The sequence below is a fragment of the Phyllobates terribilis genome, unplaced genomic scaffold (genome assembly GCF_046119375.1).
Source record: "Phyllobates terribilis strain yellow unplaced genomic scaffold, ASM4611937v1 Scaffold_1__5_contigs__length_1240528914, whole genome shotgun sequence".
Lineage (NCBI taxonomy): Eukaryota > Metazoa > Chordata > Amphibia > Anura > Dendrobatidae > Phyllobates > Phyllobates terribilis.
In genome coordinates this window covers 438,283,239-438,302,707 of record NW_027362761.1, presented here as the reverse complement: position 1 = coordinate 438,302,707, position 19,469 = coordinate 438,283,239, and the positions used below count along the sequence as shown (strand labels likewise).

Genomic DNA, 19,469 nt, shown 5'->3' with positions numbered 1-19,469 from the left:
ATCCCTTAGTTTATATGTCAAGGAGCGATTCATTGCATTATTATCTGAAAACAGGAGCAATTGTAAAAAGACAAGTTTTTCCCTAGAATCCCTGACAAGCCTGGCAATAAACACCTAAACAATAGCAATAAAAGGGGCTTGTCCAGGTTAGAAAACTCATTTCCTTACATAATATTAAAGGGGTTGAACAATACAGAAAAAAAATTAAGGAATGGATGCAATTAACATTAAAAGCAGTGGCATACTGATCTACAAGCAGCCCCGTGGATCCAGCGGCGGCCGCTCAGGAGGACTGAACCAGCTCCAGAAGCAATGCCTGCGCCATTCGGAAATCACAGCACTACTGAAGCCTGTGACTGGCTACAGTGTGCAGGTGAGTAGAAGAGCAAGTCATCAGAGAAACATCCGATGATGTGCTCTGTTAGCCACCTACCCGCTGCAGCCAATCACTGGATTCAGCACTCCTGTGACTCCTGAATGGAGCAGACATCACTTCTGCAGCTGGTACAGACCTCCAGAGCAGCCTGCACTGGATTCATACGGCTGCTGGTAGGTCTGCATGCCTCCGTTTTTAATTTTAACAGCAACCATGCCTTAAAAATGTTGTTTTTTTAGGATACTCGTCTTTTGGCCAGAATAAAGAGCGGTTAAGAAATAGCATCACTCACTCTGGAGGACATGTCTTGCATTAAACATACATCCCACTGATTTGATTAGGCACTGTATAATTAGTGATTAGCGCAAGTGCTCGTTACTTGAATTTGCTTAGGGTACTCGGCTGACATGTTCGAGTCCCAGCCACAAAACATGCGGGGATTGCCCATGTTTGTCAGGCAATCCTTGCATGTTTTGTGGCTGTATAACAGCAGTCAAACATGTGGCTGCGGGGACACAAACATGTCAGCTGAGTACCCTAAGCAAATTAGAGTAACGAGCTCTTGTGATCATCACTATGTGTAATATTTAGTTCCTCATGTGGTGACGAAGCCAAACAACACTTGCTTAGAGGTTTTCCCACAGATTACAGCTGATCATTGAGAGTCCCAGTAAAAGAACCCAATCTAATGAACTTATTTTTAATGGATCCTTCTAAGAAATAGGAATTGTCCAAAGCAGAGAATCATTTAATAGAACTTATGGGTTGTCCACTTTCTCTTGATCTTGCAGCTTTCCTCACAAACTGATCAGCACTCCTGTCCATAAAATGGCTGCTGGTGAGGAGCATGTGACCTGACCTGCCCACCAGACTCCTCCATTGTAAAACACGTCACATTGGAAAGCTGATTTTCTATTGAAGGAGGTTGATGGGCAGATATGATCACATGTTCCTCCACCAGCCGCCATTGTATGGGCAGAAATGCTGGTCAGTCTGTGAGGAAACTAAACTAACAAGAGGAAATCAACTCATTTAAGATCTCCAAAGATTGCAGAAAAAAAGGGGTGATATGCTATTAATTAATGAGATTGAAATACCCCTTTAAAGAGGACCTATCAATATCAAAATTGGCCAATTTTTACTTTTAATTTATTCTTGCTTCTCCCCTGAGTATTCTATTTTTTTTAAATTCCGCAATACAGCTTCAGAGATATGAGCCTACTTATTTAGTGCTAATTTTTATGGTCTTTTCCAAGGGGGGCGGTGCTCACAGGTTAATAATACAGAGCAGCCCAAAGAGATGTGCCACAGAGAATCCTATGAGTCACGCAACTTTGGTAAAGACCATAAAATTTAGCACTAAATACAAAGCCCCTTATCACTGTAACCGTATGGTGGATTTTGAAAAATAAAAACAATAAAAAAACGACAAAAAACGAATACCCAGGGTAGCTGCTGGAATAAAATAATGTCAATAGTGGCCTGTTTTTTACAGGTCCTCTTTAAGAGTATAATTGGTATCCTAGAACAATTTGGACATCCCACAGTTATACCACGTGTAATTTATTCTCTTGTGAACTCCCTAAAAGTGCATTTAGCTAAATGATGTGCAGTGTCAAAGGAAGAATGACAGCTAGCATGCTTACTGGTTGGCGGCCGTATAATAGCCGGATGACACTAGCCGACCCGGTTGTATAAGCACTGAACGATATGTAATCGATTGTTCAGTGTGCACAGGCTGCCACTGTTCTCAGAAGTGCGAGTCCTGTTTACACCTGACAAAGTGCCGCCGTGAGTGATGATCTTTAGTGCTGCACTCGGTGAACGAGCATTTTACACGATTATCTTGGAACGAGCGTTCCTAAGAGCTCCCATTCATGATTATTGTGTTTTCTACAGTAACTGCATACCGAGGGAGAGCAAAACTGGTGTACATTATACCCTGGGGAGTAGCACAGAAGAAACGTGGAATATATTGACATCCATAATCCAATACTTTGTTTTTAAGTGAGCTATTTATTTAGTAATTTATGAAATCATTGAGAGAATGCCTAAATTGGGAAACAGACCACAGAATACAAAGCTACACATTAGCACGCTTGGAAGAAGTCCCCATATGAACAAAACATTGCCTACAGCAAAGCTTTCATCTAACCACTATAACATCTGCGGCTTTCCAGCCCGGCTCTAATATTTCAGCTCACAAATAAAATAAAAAGGATTGTTTTACACACTCCATCAAGTCTCAGGAGCTTGCATAGGAATGAAAAGATCCTGATGGAATCTGCCTTCCTTTACATTCATACATTTTATCATTACAGTCAAGTCATAGAATCTAAACATTGCCCCTGTGCCTCAGAAACGCTACAATATGTCTTACAAAACCAGAGTAATCAAAAAAGAATCAATACCAGAAGGAAATGAAATTGAACTTTACCTGTTCTCTAGTGAACCAACGAGCTTCTTCTATTTCAGTCTTGTCAACTTTAATTTCTGTGGATAATGCAACACCTAAGCAGCCGATCATAAGTGAGGAGGGCATTGGCCAGGGCTGGCATGAAACATACTGAACATGGCCAACATTAATGCCACTCTCCTCTTTCACTTCTCTACGGACAGCGTCTTCTAACGTTTCCCCTTTGGAAGAGAGAGAATGACAAGGTAAGTAATGTGGCACCATATTATACTGTAAAAAGACAAAAAGCGCAATAAGGTCTCATCAGGGTGTTAAGGTTGGAGATTTGATTGAAAGCTGCTCACCTGTAGGGGCTGTGTGTGACACAACCACTATTATAGCCTAGTTGTCAGCCGCTGCAACGTCCACAGATTTGTACATAATAGAAAGCCAGAGTAGGTGGACTTCAAGTGCGCTGCGGATTCAAGAACGAATCATAGAACAAGTTAATCAAAGGTAGTTTGTCAACGCGTTTCAGTCAAATCCGACTCCTTCCTCAGGACAACCACATGTGACTTTCACATGTGGTTGTCCTGAGAAAGGAGTTGGATTTGACTCTGAAACGCGTTGACAAACTACCTTTGATTAACTTGTTCTATGATTCGTTCTTAAATCAGCAGCGCACTTGAAGTCCACCTACTCTGGCTTTCCATTGTGGCACCATGTTAGTTACAGCCTAGAGCAATGTAGTGAAAGTGACAGAGAACATGAAGGTTATTGTGGCTATTGTTCTTTGTAATCAGCTACTACCAGATGTAGGGAGGCACACTGTACTGTCAATAGGTCACAGACAGAAAGTCCTAAAAATATCTGCAGTTCTGAGATCCTCCAGAAAAATGTACAGAAAAATATGTGAATGATTGTATGAGGCCTTTCCTCAAGGCGGCAAATTCATCACCTTTGTACTGGGTTTAAGCTGGTGCCATCCTCTGGGATATTTATAACATATCTATATGATACCTTGAGGACATGTCATAAATATCTAATGGATGTGGGTCCTAATGGATCTTTATTTGTGGTGCCCCAGTGCGCTTGCTCAGAATTTTTTAATCTCCCATAGAAATCTAAGGAAAGAGGTCTGTATTCGCCTAACTGCTGTGTCAGTCCACAATTGGGAATCATGGAAACCCACGGATTGCATCCACTTGCTTAAAGACCCCGTCTCACATAGCGAGATCGCTAGCGAGATCGCTGCTGTGTCACGGTTTTGGTGACGCAACAGCGACCTCACCAGCGATGTCGCTATGTGTGACACTTTGCAGCGATCAGGCCCCTGCTGTGAGGTCGCTGATCGCTGCAAAGTGTCCTGGACCATTTTTTGGTCGTTGCCCTCCCGCTGGTCAGCACACATCGCTGTGTGTGACCAGCGGGAGCAGCGATCAGGCTGGTAACCATGATAAACATCGGGTTACTAGGGGCACACGCGCACCTAGTAACCTGTTGTTTATCATGGTTACGAGCCTGCTAAAGTGAGCGGTAACCTCCCGCTCACTGTAGCAGAGTGGTAACCATGATAAACAACGGGTTACTAGGTGCGCGTGTGCCCCTAGTAACCCGATGTTTATCATGGTTACCAGCCTGCTCCTGCTTCAACAGGCTGGTAACCAGGAGCAGGACATTGTGGAAAGATTCTTTCCACGATGTCGCTGCTCCCCTGATCGTTGGTGAGCCTGCCTGTTTGACAGCTCACCAGCGACCACATAGCGACGCAGCAACGATCCCTGACAGGTCGTATCGTTGTCGGGATCGTTGCAGCGTCGCTAAGTGTGACGGGGCCTTAAGACGATTTAGGAATCTCTTAGGTTTGCGGTAATAAAATGGTTCACCTGGTCACAGTATTTGTTAACATTTCTCTATATGGTTTAACTGGTGCAAAACCAGATTGTTCATGACCAGACATCATTTTGTTAATTTTTCCATACCTGGGGGTTTGAAGGTTATAAAGTCATTCCTCATTTAGTTAATAGTTTGTGCAATGTTTTTAATTTTGTGAGAGATGGGGCTTTATTTTGAAGCCATTTATATTAGTAATTTTTTTGTAGTAATAGGGAAAGATGTAAAAAAAGGGTCTGTTTTTAACATTTTGTTCTATTTTTTTTTTTAATGAAACAAAAATACTTTATTGAAATTGCATCCCCTTTCCATTATAATCATGTTAACTTAGGGGATATACATTGCTCAAAAAAAATAAAGGGAACACTTAAACAACAGAATATAACTCCAAGTAAATCAAACTTCTGTGAAATCAAACTGTCCACTTAGGAAGCAACACTGATTGACAATCAATTTCACATGCTGTTGTGCAAATGGAATAGACAATAGATGGAAATTATTGGCAATTATCAAGACACACTCAATAAAGGAGTGGTTCTGAAGGTGGGGACCACAGACCACATTTCAGTACCAATGCTTTCTGGCTGATATTTTGGTCACTTTTGAATGTTGGTTGTGCTTTCACACTCGCGGTAGCATGAGACGGACTCTACAACCCACAGAAGTTGCTCAGGTAGTGCAGCTCATCCAGGATGGCACATCAATGCGAGCTGTGGCAAGAAGGTTTGCTGTGTCGGTCAGCGTAGTGTCCAGAGGCTGGAGGCACTACCGGGGGACAGGCCAGTACACCAAGAGACGTGGAGGGGGCCGTAGGAGGGCAACAACCCAGCAGCAGGACCGCTACCTCCGCCTTTTTGCAAGGAGGAACAGGAGGAGCACTGCCAGAGCCCTGCAAAATGACCTCCAGCAGGCCACAAATATGCATGTGTCTGCACAAACGGTTAGAAACCGACTCCATGAGGGTGGTATGAGAGCCAGACGTCCACAGATGGGGGTTGTGCTCACAGCCCAACACCGTGCAGGACACTTGGCATTTGCCACAGAACACCAGGATTGGCAAAGTCGCCACTGGCGACCTGTACTCTTCACAGATGAAAGCAGGTTCACACTGAGCACATGTGACAGACGTGACAGAGTCTGGTGACGCCGTGGAGAGCGATCTGCTGCCTGCAACATCCTTCAGCATGACCGGTTTGGCAGTGGGTCAGTAATGGTGTGGGGTGGCATTTCTTTGGAGGGCCGCACAGCCCTCCTATGTGCTCTCCAGAGGTAGCCTGACTGCCATTAGGTACCGAGATGAGATCCTCAGACCCCTTGTGAGACCATATGTTGGTGTGCTTGGCCCTGGGTTCATCCTAAAGCAGGACAATGCCAGACCTCATGTGGCTGGAGTGTGTCAGCAGTTCCTGCAAGATGAAGGCATTGAAGCTATGGACTGGCCCGCCCGCTCCCCAGACCTGAATCCGATTGAGCACATTTGGGACATCATGTCCAGCTCCATCCACCAACATCACGTTGCACCACAGACTGTCCAGGAGTTGGCGGATGCTTTAGTCCAGGTCTGGGAGGAGATCCCACAGGAGACCATCCGCAACCTTATCCGGAGCATGCCCAGGCGTTGTAGGGAGGTCATACAGGCACGTGGAGGCCACACACAATACTGAGCCTCATTTTGACTTGTTTTAAGGACATTACATCCAAGTTGGATCAGCCTGTAGTGTGTTTTTCCACTTTAATTTTGGGGGTGACTCCAAATCCAGGCCTCCATTGGTTAATAAATTTGATTTCCATTGATGATTTTTGTGTGATTTTGTTGTCAGCACATTCAACTTTGTACAGAACAAAGTATTCAATGAGAATATTTCATTCATTCAGATCTAGGATGTGTTATTTAAGTGTTTCCCTTATTTTTTTGCGCAGTGTATATAGTTTTGCTTTCTTTATTTTGTTTTTACACTTAATATTCTTTATACTGTTATCGAACAACATTTTGTGGACAGGTTGAGAGAAATGTAACTTTTTTTTAAATTACTGATGTATCCTGTTACTTGGGCTGACATATTGGCTCCAGTTACAGTAGAAATGCAACCTCATAACATAAACTCAGCAGAGCTGATTAGCTGATTAGGACACAGCAGCTCCTGCAGCTATTTGCCTAGAACCTGACGATCATGTGATCGCAGGATCGGGAAGCGTTATGACTGCTTCTTGAACTGTATACAGCATTTATTCAGTGCTATGTATACAATGATAAGTAAGTCTGAGACAAGAAACCATCTCTGCCTTCCCTATGTAGAGACTGGTCCCATCTCCTGTAGCTGCATTATTATCAGACTCTGGAAAGATATTCAGAGACATCTTGGCAGAGTCATATGCAGATGTTTTAAGTGCTCTGTTCATCTGTGTGCAGTTAAATATAGGATGCAAAATAAAAACGCTAACAGAATATTTTCTGAAGTTGCATGGAGTACAATGACATCTGTTCCTCTCCCTAGTGGGGCTCATGGTCTAATTCACTTGTCTCCCTAGATATCAGTATGTTTTTGTGTGTGGGAGTAAATTGATGCTGCCAAAACGGTTTCCATGTATATATGTAACTATATATAACATTCACATGTTCACGATATATATTACCTGGTTCAATGAATCCTGCTAAACAAGAGAACATGCCAGGAGGAAATATGTTCTTTCTCCCCAGAAGACAGTGGTTTCCGTCAGGGTGAATGATGAGCATTATCACCACAGGATCTGGATGAGTAAAAGTAGATAAAGCAACAAGTATTTTATGTTCTATTTACTTACTGCAATAACCTCAGCTTTACTATTTATCTGTGCTGTTCACCAATTTTGCCCTTACAAGAACACAGTATAGAACAGTCATAGTCTTATAATACAGGTCTATAATTGTTCTGATATCAAACTAGACACCCTGTAATTGGTGTATGGGTAATGGCAGACAGTATTAAGTAGATGCTGCAGAACCTCATTCTGAAGATGACCTCCATGTTGACATGAAGATGTCTTATGAAATAGTCTCTGCAGCAGCTGTGCTTTGTGATAAAAGGATCCACTAACATGACAATTAAACTATGAAAGTGGCCATGCATGGCTTCTGTCTGGATGGAGGGTCAGCACTCAGCATCATGTCTTGAAAGAACCTCAGTCTGAAAATGGTCTTTGTTAGCTTTGCTGTCATATAAATGGGTCAACTTTGAAAAGTTTATTACCAAATAAAAGATACCAAAGTTTTTGATAGGTGTTCCAATGCTACTGTGGCACCCCTGCGGGGGATTACCACAGGATCCATAGATGCAGGGAGAGATGTATACTTGCGGATACACAACACCTTCCACGCCAGGTCTGAGGGGAGGAGTCAGTTTCCAGGGAGACAGCAAAGCGGCAGTTGGTCTACAGACGGGTGAAGGAAGAGAGAGACTGAGAGCTGTTGGCTGGGACCAGTTAAGCCCTGAACTAGGAAACTGGACTGAGTTGTGAAGCACCCTAGAGAGAGGGACAGAGGCTAGGAGGAGAAAGAAAGAGATAAAACTATTATCCCTTTAGCTCACCCGGACACCGGAGTCCGAGATTGCTATTAATTCAGGAATAGCATAGAAAACCCGGACAGATCAGGAAGATCTACTCCCCCTGAAGAAGAAGGGGAAAGAGTTGCCAAACTTGACCAAGTATAGGAACAGGGGCCCAGAAAGAGAATTGGTAGCCCCAAGGAAAGGTCCTCATTGTCAGTTGTGGAGAAGGACCCCAAAGAAAGTGAAGGTGGCACATTCAGCTTAAGGCAGGACTGATCCCAAACAACGCACACATTGTTAGAGGAGGCCTCACAAATCTCCAGAGTGAATATCTCTACCTGCACAGAAAACCTGGTTACCCTCCTGAACTGTACCTGTTACCGGACATCAGTAAAAGAAAGGTACTGAAACAAAGACTTAATGTGTGTGCCTATTTTGACATTACTGCCTATAGCGTTCGTACAAGCCGTATGCCGATCACCTCAGCAACCATACACAGCGCTGGTAACCGATTTTACCAGTTACCACAGGAGGCGTCAGGATACAATTCTCCCATCATCCTGACCCCCATCCCTTTACTTACGGTCCAGGGCACGGAACCGGGAACCGACCAACCGTGATCCCCACAGAAGTAACCCATCCATTCCGGTATCCGAGTACCCCTACCCCTGTCGACCGACTCAGTTTGGCGTCACGAACAGGATACCGGGCATGGTAGAACCGGGTACTGTGTGCTTAAATTGGACTTTATTGGAAGTTTGTGTACTGTAAAACGGGCCGTCATTACTGCGCCATAGAGAAATTAAACTGCGTCACAGAGCGGAGAGAGTCGCGGGGGCGCGGCTAAAAGAGAGAGAGGATAGCCCTGCCTTTTTTTTTTTTAGTCATCGATGACCAAAGGAGTTAATCGTAGCGGCTGGCAATGGTTAACTAGGGGGGCACCGTCATGAGTGAAGCAAACAATATCCGAGACCTTGAGGGAGGGGATGCCCAAGACGCAGCAGCAGCCGGTTCCTCAGCTGGTGAAGGAGCCGCAGCATCTGGAAAGATGGCCCCGATAATGCCAATTGCCTTGCCGTATGTACCGGGGGCCAAATGGTTACCGACGTATGAAGGTAAACCCGGTACCTTAGCAGTTTTCAAACGTAAAATGTGTGCGGTGCTGGACATGTATGCAATGACAGGAAAGCAGCGAGCCTCCGTTGTGCAGGGACAATTAATAGGTGCAGCGGAGCTAGAAGCTGAGACTTGGAGCGATGCTGATGGAGACTCTATAGAAAATGTGTTTGATAAGCTCAAAGCTGCTTTTGAAAAAGGCACACAGTCTGAACTAAGGATGCTATCCTACCAATGCAAGCAGAGACCGCAAGATACCATCAGAGACTTTGCCCTACGTTTACAAGCAGCACTCCGGTCCATAAAACAGGTAGATCCAGCAAGTGTGCAAGACGAAGATAAATTGCTTGCAGAACAGTTTATGAATGGCTTGAGGTCAGACTTTCACTGTCAGCAGGTGCACATGTGGGTCCTAGATCATCCAGATGTGGATTTTAATACCTTAAAGGACCGTGCTATAACTGTACTACGAGACCCATTACCTGCAAAACCTGCAATCCCATCCTGGCAGGTTAATACCTCTCATATGAACTTAGAGCCTACCCCTAAAAACTCTGTAGAAGCGGTAGGACAAGCTGTCGTACCCGAATCTGCTGATGACCTACGTAATCAGGTGTTACAATTGACCAAAAACATGGACTACGTGTTAAAACTCTTGCAAGCCAGACCGGAGGCACAACCACCAAGCAAAATCCAGTTAGCTGAATCCCCTGAGGATGTTCCGTGGATGAGAAGAAAGCTCATGTCGCCCGTGCAGGGGACCAACGCACCATTCCGACGCAGAGCCATGTCGCCCGTGGAGGAGATCAACAAGTCGCCCGTTCAGGGGACCAACGCACCATTCCGACGCAGAGCCACCGACCACACGGATTCTTCAGGACAACCTGTTTGCCTTCGTTGCAACAAACCGGTTCACTTTGCAAGAGGATGTCATTTAAACCCGAGATTCCTGGGTCCGCGGGCCAATCCCCAGGAATAAAACGGCAGGGCCCATATGACTGGCGTAGTCGGTATGTGGGAGGCCGCCCGTACCTCAACATTACGCTAGAAGGAATCCCCACATCGGCCCTATTGGACACTGGGTCACAAATCACCACCATCCCACATATCCTTTACAAGCAATTTTGGTCTGATGCTGATCTTAGCCCCCCAGACTCTAGTCTTGTCATTTTAGCAGCTAATGGTCAACCACTGAATCAGGTGGGGTTTAGAGAAGTGACAATAAAGCTGGGGAGGGTGGAGTTGAGAGGCCAAGGGTTATGTGTGGTAGAAGATGACCCCAATAACAAAAGTCCTTACATGGTGCTTGGTACTAATGTGATTGAAAACTGCCTTGAAGAAGTGATGTTTTAACTCCAACAGATTACAGAGACTGCTGGCATTGGGCGAGGAGAGTCCTTCAAAGAGAAATCCGTGCCTTAATTCACAAGCAACAGGTAAATCTGTCTGGGGGGGGAGATTGGCAGTGCTCGGGTAACGGACCCGTTTCCCATTGTATTACCACCAAACAGTGAAATGATGATATGGTGTCGAGCAGCTGTGGGTATCAGAAGAAAGGAATACCAGGCAGTTGTAGAACCGGTATATTCAGAGCATAGACCTACACTGCTGACAGCTAGAGGGGTGGTGGATGTACGCAGGGGAAGAGTACCAATCCGTGTGTTGAATTGTGGTGAGGAAGAAGTGAAACTACCCCGGTATGCTACTGTAGCAAAGCTGTACACTGTCAGTAATAACAACATACAGACACTAGAGCCCTTGCCCCCATCAAGTCAGGCAGAGGACAACAACCCCAAGGGACAGCTGGAGGAGTGGTGTCAGCAGTTGCACATAGGGACTGATGCCACTCCCGACCACCAGAAGCAAGGAGTTTACCGGGTAGTACAAGAGTTTAGCTAAGTATTCAGTAAGCATCCATTAGATTTTGGGAGGATAAAAGGGGTACGCCATCACATACCCACAGGAGATCATCCCCCGATTAAAGTGAGACATAGACCCATCCCACCAAACTACTACCAGTGTGCTAAAGAGATGCTGCAGGACATGAAGGAGGCCGGGGTTATGAGAGATAGCTGTAGTCCCTGGGCAGCCCCCTTAGTCTTAGTCAGAAAGAAGGATGGCACTATGAGGATGTGTGTGGATTACAGGGAGGTCAATAAGATTACTCATAAAGATGCTTACCCGTTACCCCGGATAGAGGAGTCTCTTGCTGCATTAAAGACTGCTAAGTATTTCTCCACATTAGATCTCACTAGTGGGTATTGGCAGGTCTCCGTTGCAGAAGAAGACCGGGAGAAAACAGCATTCACAACACTAATGGGCCTATGCGAATTCAATAGCATGCCATTTGGGCTATGCAATGCACCGGGGACGTTTCAGAGACTCATGGAGTGCTGCCTGGGACACCGGAATTTTGAGACGGTACTTTTATATCTGGATGACATCATAGTGTATTCCAAAACCTATGAAGAACATCTGAACACCTGGTGGAGGTATTTACAACTCTAACAAAGTATGGAATGAAACTCAAACCATCTAAATGTTACCTGCTGAAGCCAAAAGTCCAATACCTAGGGCATGTGGTCAGTGCGGATGGCGTAGCACCAGATCCGGATAAAGTGACCGCGATCCAGGACTGGCAGAGGCCAACCACCGTCAGAGAGGTACGTCAGTTCTTAGGTTTGGTTGGGTATTACAGAAGATTTATTAAGGGCTACATGAAGATGGCAGCGCCCCTACAAGATCTTCTAGTAGGCCAAGCTAAGAAGAGAAGGTCTGCAGAGCCGCCGTTGGAATGGGGAAAGAAACAAGAAGACTCCTTCCAACAAATGAAACAGGCCCTGACCGGTGAGGAAATCTTGGCGTACCCAGATTATAACCTACCATTTGTCCTCTACACGGATGCAAGTAATGTAGGCCTGGGAGCAGTACTGTCCCAAATACAAGAAGGCAAGGAAAGAGTAATTGCCTATGCCAGTAGAAGACTTTGACCTACCGAGAGGAACCCAGAAAATTACAGCTCTTTTAAGTTGGAGTTCCTGGCCTTGGTCTGGGCAGTCACGGAGAGGTTCAAGCATTACTTAGCAGCTTCAAAATTTACTATCTTTACGGACAATAATCCGCTAACACACTTGGACACTGCAAAGCTTGGTGCATTGGAGCAGCGCTGGATGGCCCGGCTATCGAACTACGACTTTACCATCAAGTACCGAACAGGCCGTGGAAATGCAAATGCTGATGCCCTCTCCAGAAACCCTCAAGTACATTTGCAAGGGCTTGAAGAAGAAACAGATGACTTGGAGGAAATAGAACTTCCAGCTTTCCATAAAAGTAGAAAATGGAAAATGACAGAAACCCATATCTACCAGAACCGTCAGGATGTTGCACTAAACCTGCTGCCTCATTATGGATGGAAAGAAACCCAAGACAGCGATCCGGCAGTGAGCCTAGTGAAGAGGCTGGTAACCCAACCGGATTCCAAAATTGAGAAGAATGCTCCCCCAGAGGCCCAATACCTGTGGAAAGAAAGAAGCAGGTTATTTATCTATAAAAACCAAATTGTGCAGACGGTATATCAATCCAAGGACACATGAAATGGTATGGCAAGTTGTGGTTCCAAAGAGAGACATCCAAATGGTATTGGAAGCGTACCATAATGGAGCAGGACACTTTGGATGGAGAAAACTGGAAATACTGTTACGTGAGAGGTTTTATTGTATTGGCATGAGGTCTTCCATAGAAAAATGGTGTAAAAATTGTGGCCCATGCTCATTAAGAAGAGGAGATCGTAGCAACCAGAAAGCACCACTCCAGCCTATCATAACCAAACAGCCCTTGGAACTAGTAGCCTTGGATCATGTCAAACTCACACCCAGTAGATCAGGCTATACTTATGCTCTTACCATGGTGGACCACTATTCCAGATTCCTAGTGGTAGCTCCTGTGAAGGATTTGACAGCTCAGACAGCAGCAAGAACCTTTCAAGCTTATTTCTGCAGGCCACATGGATATCCAGAACAGGTATTGACAGATCAGGGTCCTGCGTTTGAAGCGGAAATATTTCAAGAGTTCTGTAGCTTGTACGGATGCAAGAAAATTCGTACCACGCCTTACCATCCCCAAACTAACGGAATGTGCGAAAAAATGAATCACGTGGTAATAGAACTGCTGAAGACTCTACCCTTGGAAGACAGAAACAGATGGCCAGAGAAATTACCAGATCTTATTGACATCTATAACAACATCCCAGTAAGCTCAACTAATTGTACCCCGGCATACTTGATGAGAGCGAGACCAGGAAAATTGCCAGTGGACTTTGAAATGGGCATTGTAGTTCCTGAGGAAGACCACTCAAGTGCAGATTGGGATAGTAGAAGAACAGAACAATACAAGAAAATACAGGAGTGTGTTGAGAAACGTCTAGCAAAATCCAGAGAAAGACAAGAAACCAATTTCAATAAAAAAACACAAGGAATCCCGTTAACCCCCGGAGAATTGGTTTTGAAAAGGAAAAAGAGACTTCATAAGCTAGATAATCAATGGGAAGAAGAACCATACACTGTATTACCATCCAATTTTGACAACCAGAAAACCTGTCTAATCAGCAAGGATAACGGAAAAACAACAGCAACAGGGTCCCGAGACCACTTAAAGAAGTGTCCTCAACCCTTACAACAAAAAGAGTATATCCCTTGTCCCATACCAGAAGAAGAGACGCCAAGGAAAATTAAGACAATCTTAGGAGAGTTACCCGCAGATTGGCCCCAAATAGAAGGAGCATATTTAATTCCCATGTTGACATTCCCACAACCAGTAGAAGGATCAAGAGAAGAAGAACCACCCGCTGTAGCCAAGCCAGGGAATCCTGCAATAGGTGTACCTGCCATTCCCACTAGGGGAGTGGGAAGACACTCCGGCATACCTGTGCTATGTAGACCAACACATGAGTCAGTAAGTAGTGTTCGCTCCACACCAGGCTTACGCACCAGTGGGATACCAGTTTTACGGAGGTCATCACGTATTCATTTTGGACACCCACCACTCAGATACAGGGAGTATACCATAACAAGTGGGAAATGTAAATAGGTTAAAAAATGTAAATATGTAGTTAGTCAGTACATAGAAGGGTGACGAGTAGACCAAAATAGGTTACACAACATATAAAAAAAAAAGGGGGTGAGTAGAGTTGGCGTAAGAAGCTGTCTAGGGAGTGCAAAATCTTGGCCAATAGGTGACCCCAGGGCCAAAGGGCCTACAGTGCTTATGACCGGGAGAGGCCCCTGCAGTACCTAGGACCCTTGCGCCGAGGCCCACGTAGTAAATGTTTTGTTGTGTATTGTGAATTATTAAGTCTATTTGAATCTTTAAGCCTACAGAGACTTTACCTGTTTGGACATATGAAACTTTTTGCAAATTTTTAAAAATGGACCGAAGCCACAGGACTGGTGGTGGCAAAAACACTTTCCCTTTAACAGCCTGCAGCAGATTGACTAGCGTTGTATGGACTGGTTATCCATCTTTCTCATTATCCCTGGTTTTTGTAAATTTTATTTTTGAGACTCTGTTCAAATTACAAATATAAAAGTTAATGTTATGTTATCTTTGTTAAAAAAAAAAAAATGTTTCAGTCCCGGAGGACTGAAGTTAACTAGGGGGGAATGTGGCACCCCTGCGGGGGATTACCACAGGATCCATAGGTGCAGGGAGAGATGTACACTTGCGGACACACAACACCTTCCACCCCAGGTCTGAGGGGAGGAGTCAGTTTCCAGGGAAACAGCAAAGCGGCAGTTGGTCTAAAGACGGGTGAAGGAGGAGAGAGACACAGAGAGCTGTTGGCTGAGGACCAGTTAAGCCCTGAACTAGGAAACAGGTCTGTGTTGTGAAGCCCCCTTGAGAGAGGGACGGTGGCTAGAAGGAGAAAGAAAGAGATAAAACTATTATCCCTTTAGCTCACCCGGACACCGGAGTCCGAGATTGCTATTAATTCAGGAATAGCATAGAAAACCCGGACAGATCAGGAGGATCTACTCCTCCTGAAGAAGAAGGGGAAAGAGTTGCCAAACTTGACCAAGTATAGGACCAGGGGCCCAGAAAGAGAATTGGTAGCCCCAAGGAAAGGTCCTCATTGTCAGTTGTGGAGAAGGACCCCAAAGAAAGTGAAGGTGGCACGTTCAGCTTAAGGCAGGACTGATCCCAAACAACGCACACATTGTTAGAGGAGGCCTCACAAATCTCCAGAGTGAATATCTCTACCTGCACAGAAAACCTGGTTACCCTCCTGAACTGTACCTGTTACCGGACATCAGTAAAAGAAAGATACTGAAACAAAGACAATGTGTGTGTGTGTGTGTGCCTATTTTCACATTACTGCCTAAAGCATTAGTACAAGCCGTATGCCGATCACCTCAGCAACCATACACAGCGCTGGTAACCGATTTTACCAGTTACCACAGGAGGCGTCAGGATACAATTCTCCCATCATCCTGACCCCCATTCCTTTACTGACGGTCCAGTGCACGGAACCGGGAACCGACCAACCGTGATCCCCACAAAAGTAACCCATCCATCCCGGTATCCGAGTACCCCTACCACTGTCGACCGACTCACTACCAAAGGGTGGTCCGGGCATATGATATTGCTAAGCTATCTCTAGGATAGGTTAACAATATCAGATTTATGGAGGTCCAATACCTGGGATCCCTACCGATCAGCTGTAATCAGCTCAGGCGGCAGTCTTGATGTAAAGAATGGATGAAGCAGAACAGCACAGCTCTGTTCAATATGTAGTAGCCACTGAAGAGAACTGCAGATCTCTTTAAAAGAATATAAAACTGCTGCAAATAGAAGCTGATCTGCAATTCTCGGCAGCATCCATCACACATTGGACAGAGATGTGCTATTCTGCTCTGTCCATTATTTACATCTGGCTGCTGCTGGAGCTGATGACAGACGATCTATGGGTGTACTGGGTGTCGGACCATCACCAATTTGAATAGCAGCTAATCTGCAGTTCACGGCAGTGGCCACTACACATTGAACAGAGGTCAAAGCTAAGATCTTGAAGAGGAGCTGATCTGCAGTTCTCTGTCCTAGAGGCCATTACACATTAAACAGAGCCTCACTGGACATCAGGCCGCCACTGGAGCTGATGACAGGTACTGTAATCGGCGGGGCTTCGGGGTATTGGAACCTAACAATTCTCTTAAATATGAGCTAGTCTGCAGTACTCAATAGTTTCCACTACATATTATATTAATTGGAGGCTAAAACAAAGAGAAAGCCATGGAGGAAGGAATCACTATAATATTTACCATTGTCAAGGTATGGTTGAACTGAGCTCAGAATTCTACATTTATCACATCACATATGGTGTAATAGTCATCTTTTATTCAATATAAAAAATCAACTGCCTGACAAATACTAAGAATCTGCTTTGACAGCACAACTAAAGCTCAGCAAGCTTCTTGGTCTTACATACCAAGCTGTACAGCTGTATGTAGCAGATCTCACATCTGGGACTATTACATCATAATGAGAGAGACTATTTTGAATGCATGTAAAAGCGATCAAAAAGCACCAGTTTCTCTAGTTTAGAGACACTTTTCAGATCTGATCCAAGAACATATACAAGACTTCATTATGAAGCACTACTGTATATTCTTCTCCTGTTTAACCTTTTCCCGACCGCCAACGGTAAATAAATGTCTGCGCTTGCTGGGCTTTGTGCAAAGCCGACGTTTGATTACAGTCTGCGGTCTTGCAGTGATCGGGACCCCCACACAACTCCAGGAGCCGGTGCCGAATGCTAGCTCTGCACCGGTGACATCATCAGGGCCTGATTGGTTCAGGTCCTGATGATGTTAACCCTGTATTATCTTCTAGATGCCGCAATCAATAGCGATCACGGCATTTAGAAGATTGTGAGAGGGAGTGGGTTCCCTTCCTCACCCCCACGACGTGATCACGGGGAGCCGATGGTTGTCATGGCAGCCGGAGGTCAAATGATGACCTCCGGGTCTGCCAGCTACGGTGGCCTGTTAGACCCAGCCAGAAACAGGGTCTAACAGGCGATTTGCGAGTGTAAAGCTGACAGGTTTCATGCATTGCAGTACATGTGTATTTCAATGCATGAGACCAGTTATCAGAGAAATAAAAGTTGAAGTCCCATAGAGGGACAAAGTAAAAAGGTAAAAAAAAAGTTCGATTTTTAAAAAAAAAAAAAATAAAAAAAAGAATTCACTAAATAAAAAAATATGAAAAAATATTATACCAGTAAATATGTATATTTATGTAAAAACAAAACTAAACAAAAATAGTACACAGATTTAACCCCTTCCCGACCCGTGTCACACCGTTTGTGACACGGAAAACAGTTCGTTCCCGACCCACGTCACAGCGCGCGTGACATGGAGGGATCGCGCCCCTGCAGCGCCTGCGAGCGGGGTCACTCAGGTGTCACAGTTGCTGATGCAACTAGACAACCTGAAGTTGACCCCAGGGGGGGTGGATTAACCCCCCCGTGCCTGGGACCCCTCCGATTGGTAGTTTCACTTTGACTTTTAGTGAAACTGCCAATCGGAATGAATGAAACATTTCACCAATGAAAATTGGTGAAATATTTCAATCTGGGCATGGCCTGATGCTTATAGCATCAGCCATTGGCTGGGGGGGGGGTGGGGGAGTGTCACCTCTGCCCCCCCCAGATCTGATTGGGGCTAGTGTCCATGTGACGCTAGCCCTCCAATCAGATGTGGAGGAGGAAATTTAAATGGCTAACCAAATTCCTCGCCGACGTCGACCCCAGACCCGCCAGCGACCCCCGCCGCCTGCGATCCACCGCTGCCTGCGATCCGCTGCCGCCCCACATTGCTGCCGCCGGTAATTGTTTCTCCCCTTGTCTCACTCCAGCCCCCACTTAGCCCCCGACCCCCCCCTCCATCCCCTACCACCCCCCCTCATCCCCTACCACCCCCCCTCCACCCCAGCCCAATTTCCTACCGCTCCCTCCGCTCTCTCTCCCGCATCTTCATCCACCGGCTGCTGCTCTCCTTCTGACAGCCGGTGGACTGTGATCACAGGCAGCAGCAGGCTCAGTGTAAATCTCCTGCGCCTGTGATCACACCACCATCCCCCAGTCCCAGGGATCACACCACCATCCCCCAGTCCTTGTGATCTCACCCACCATCCCCCTGTCCTAGTGATCTCACCCCCCCAGTGATCACCCCCCCCCCCAGTGATCACCAGCCCCCCCCGTCCGAGTGATCACCCCCCCCCCCCTGCTGCTGCCAGCTACTGCCTGCCGGCTCCTACCCCCCTTGCTGCTGCCGGCTCCTGCCCCAGTGATCACCCCCCTGCTGCTGCTGCTTGCTCTTCCATCTCCTCAACCCCCTCCTGCACCCCGTGCGCCTGAGCGTGCCCCCTCCTGCGCCCTGTGCGCCTGAGCGTGCCCCCTCCTGCACCCCGTGCGCCTGACCGAGCCCCCTCCTGCGCCCCGTACGCCTGACCGTGCCCCCTCCTGCGCCCCGTACGCCTGACCGTGCCCCGGCGCCTGACCGTGCCCCCTCCTGCGCCCCGTATGCCTGACCGTGCCCCCTCCTGCGCCCCGTACGCCTGACCGTGCCCCCTCCTGTGCCCCGTACGCCTGACCGTGCCCCCTCCTGCGCCCCGTACGCCTGATCTTGCCCCCTCCTGCGCCCCGTACGCCTGACCGTGCCCCCTCCTGCGCCCCGTACGCCTGACCGCCCCCACACGTGATTTACACCAAGCACTCACACTAATAATAAAGTTTAGATTTTTTTTTTTTTACCCACAGCACACAAAATGTCCCGCCCGTCCCGCCCTAGGGCGTACTCAGCTGAGGAGGCATATTCATTTATTGCCTCCGAAGCTGATAGTGAGGGAGAGGACCCCACGTTCCTCTATTCCTCTCATTCTTCCTCCTCAAGTGACACCGAGCCGACACCAAGACGACGTCAGAGGTCAAGGCATCGTCCGGAGGCCGTGGAAGAAGACCCACAGCCATCTGTAAGTAACCCTCAACCTGGTGCTAGTCACGCCCAACCTAGCACCAGTTCCCCCGTGTGGACCCCCGTCCCTGAAAATTACGCTCCACGGATTCCTGATTTCCTTCCCCAATCAGGAATCCAGTTTGAGACAGCAA

The 19,469-nt window shown here is 46.4% G+C and overlaps 1 protein-coding gene across 6 annotated transcripts in view; it reads right to left on the bottom strand.

Moving 5' to 3' along the window:
* Positions 1-19,469, bottom strand: part of NUDT12 (nudix hydrolase 12) — a 57,336-nt gene that overhangs the window by 5,634 nt on the left and 32,233 nt on the right. For all 6 annotated transcript variants that reach the window (XR_012320045.1, XM_073677649.1, XM_073677657.1 and 3 more), the window contains 2 exons: positions 7,299-7,412; positions 2,814-3,013 (listed from right to left, as the gene is read on the bottom strand). Coding sequence is in view for 5 of the 6 variants with exons in the window: in XM_073677649.1 (XP_073533750.1) it covers positions 2,814-3,013; positions 7,299-7,412 (314 nt within the window). In the remaining variant the exon portion in view is untranslated. The remainder of the gene's footprint in view (positions 1-2,813; positions 3,014-7,298; positions 7,413-19,469) is intronic.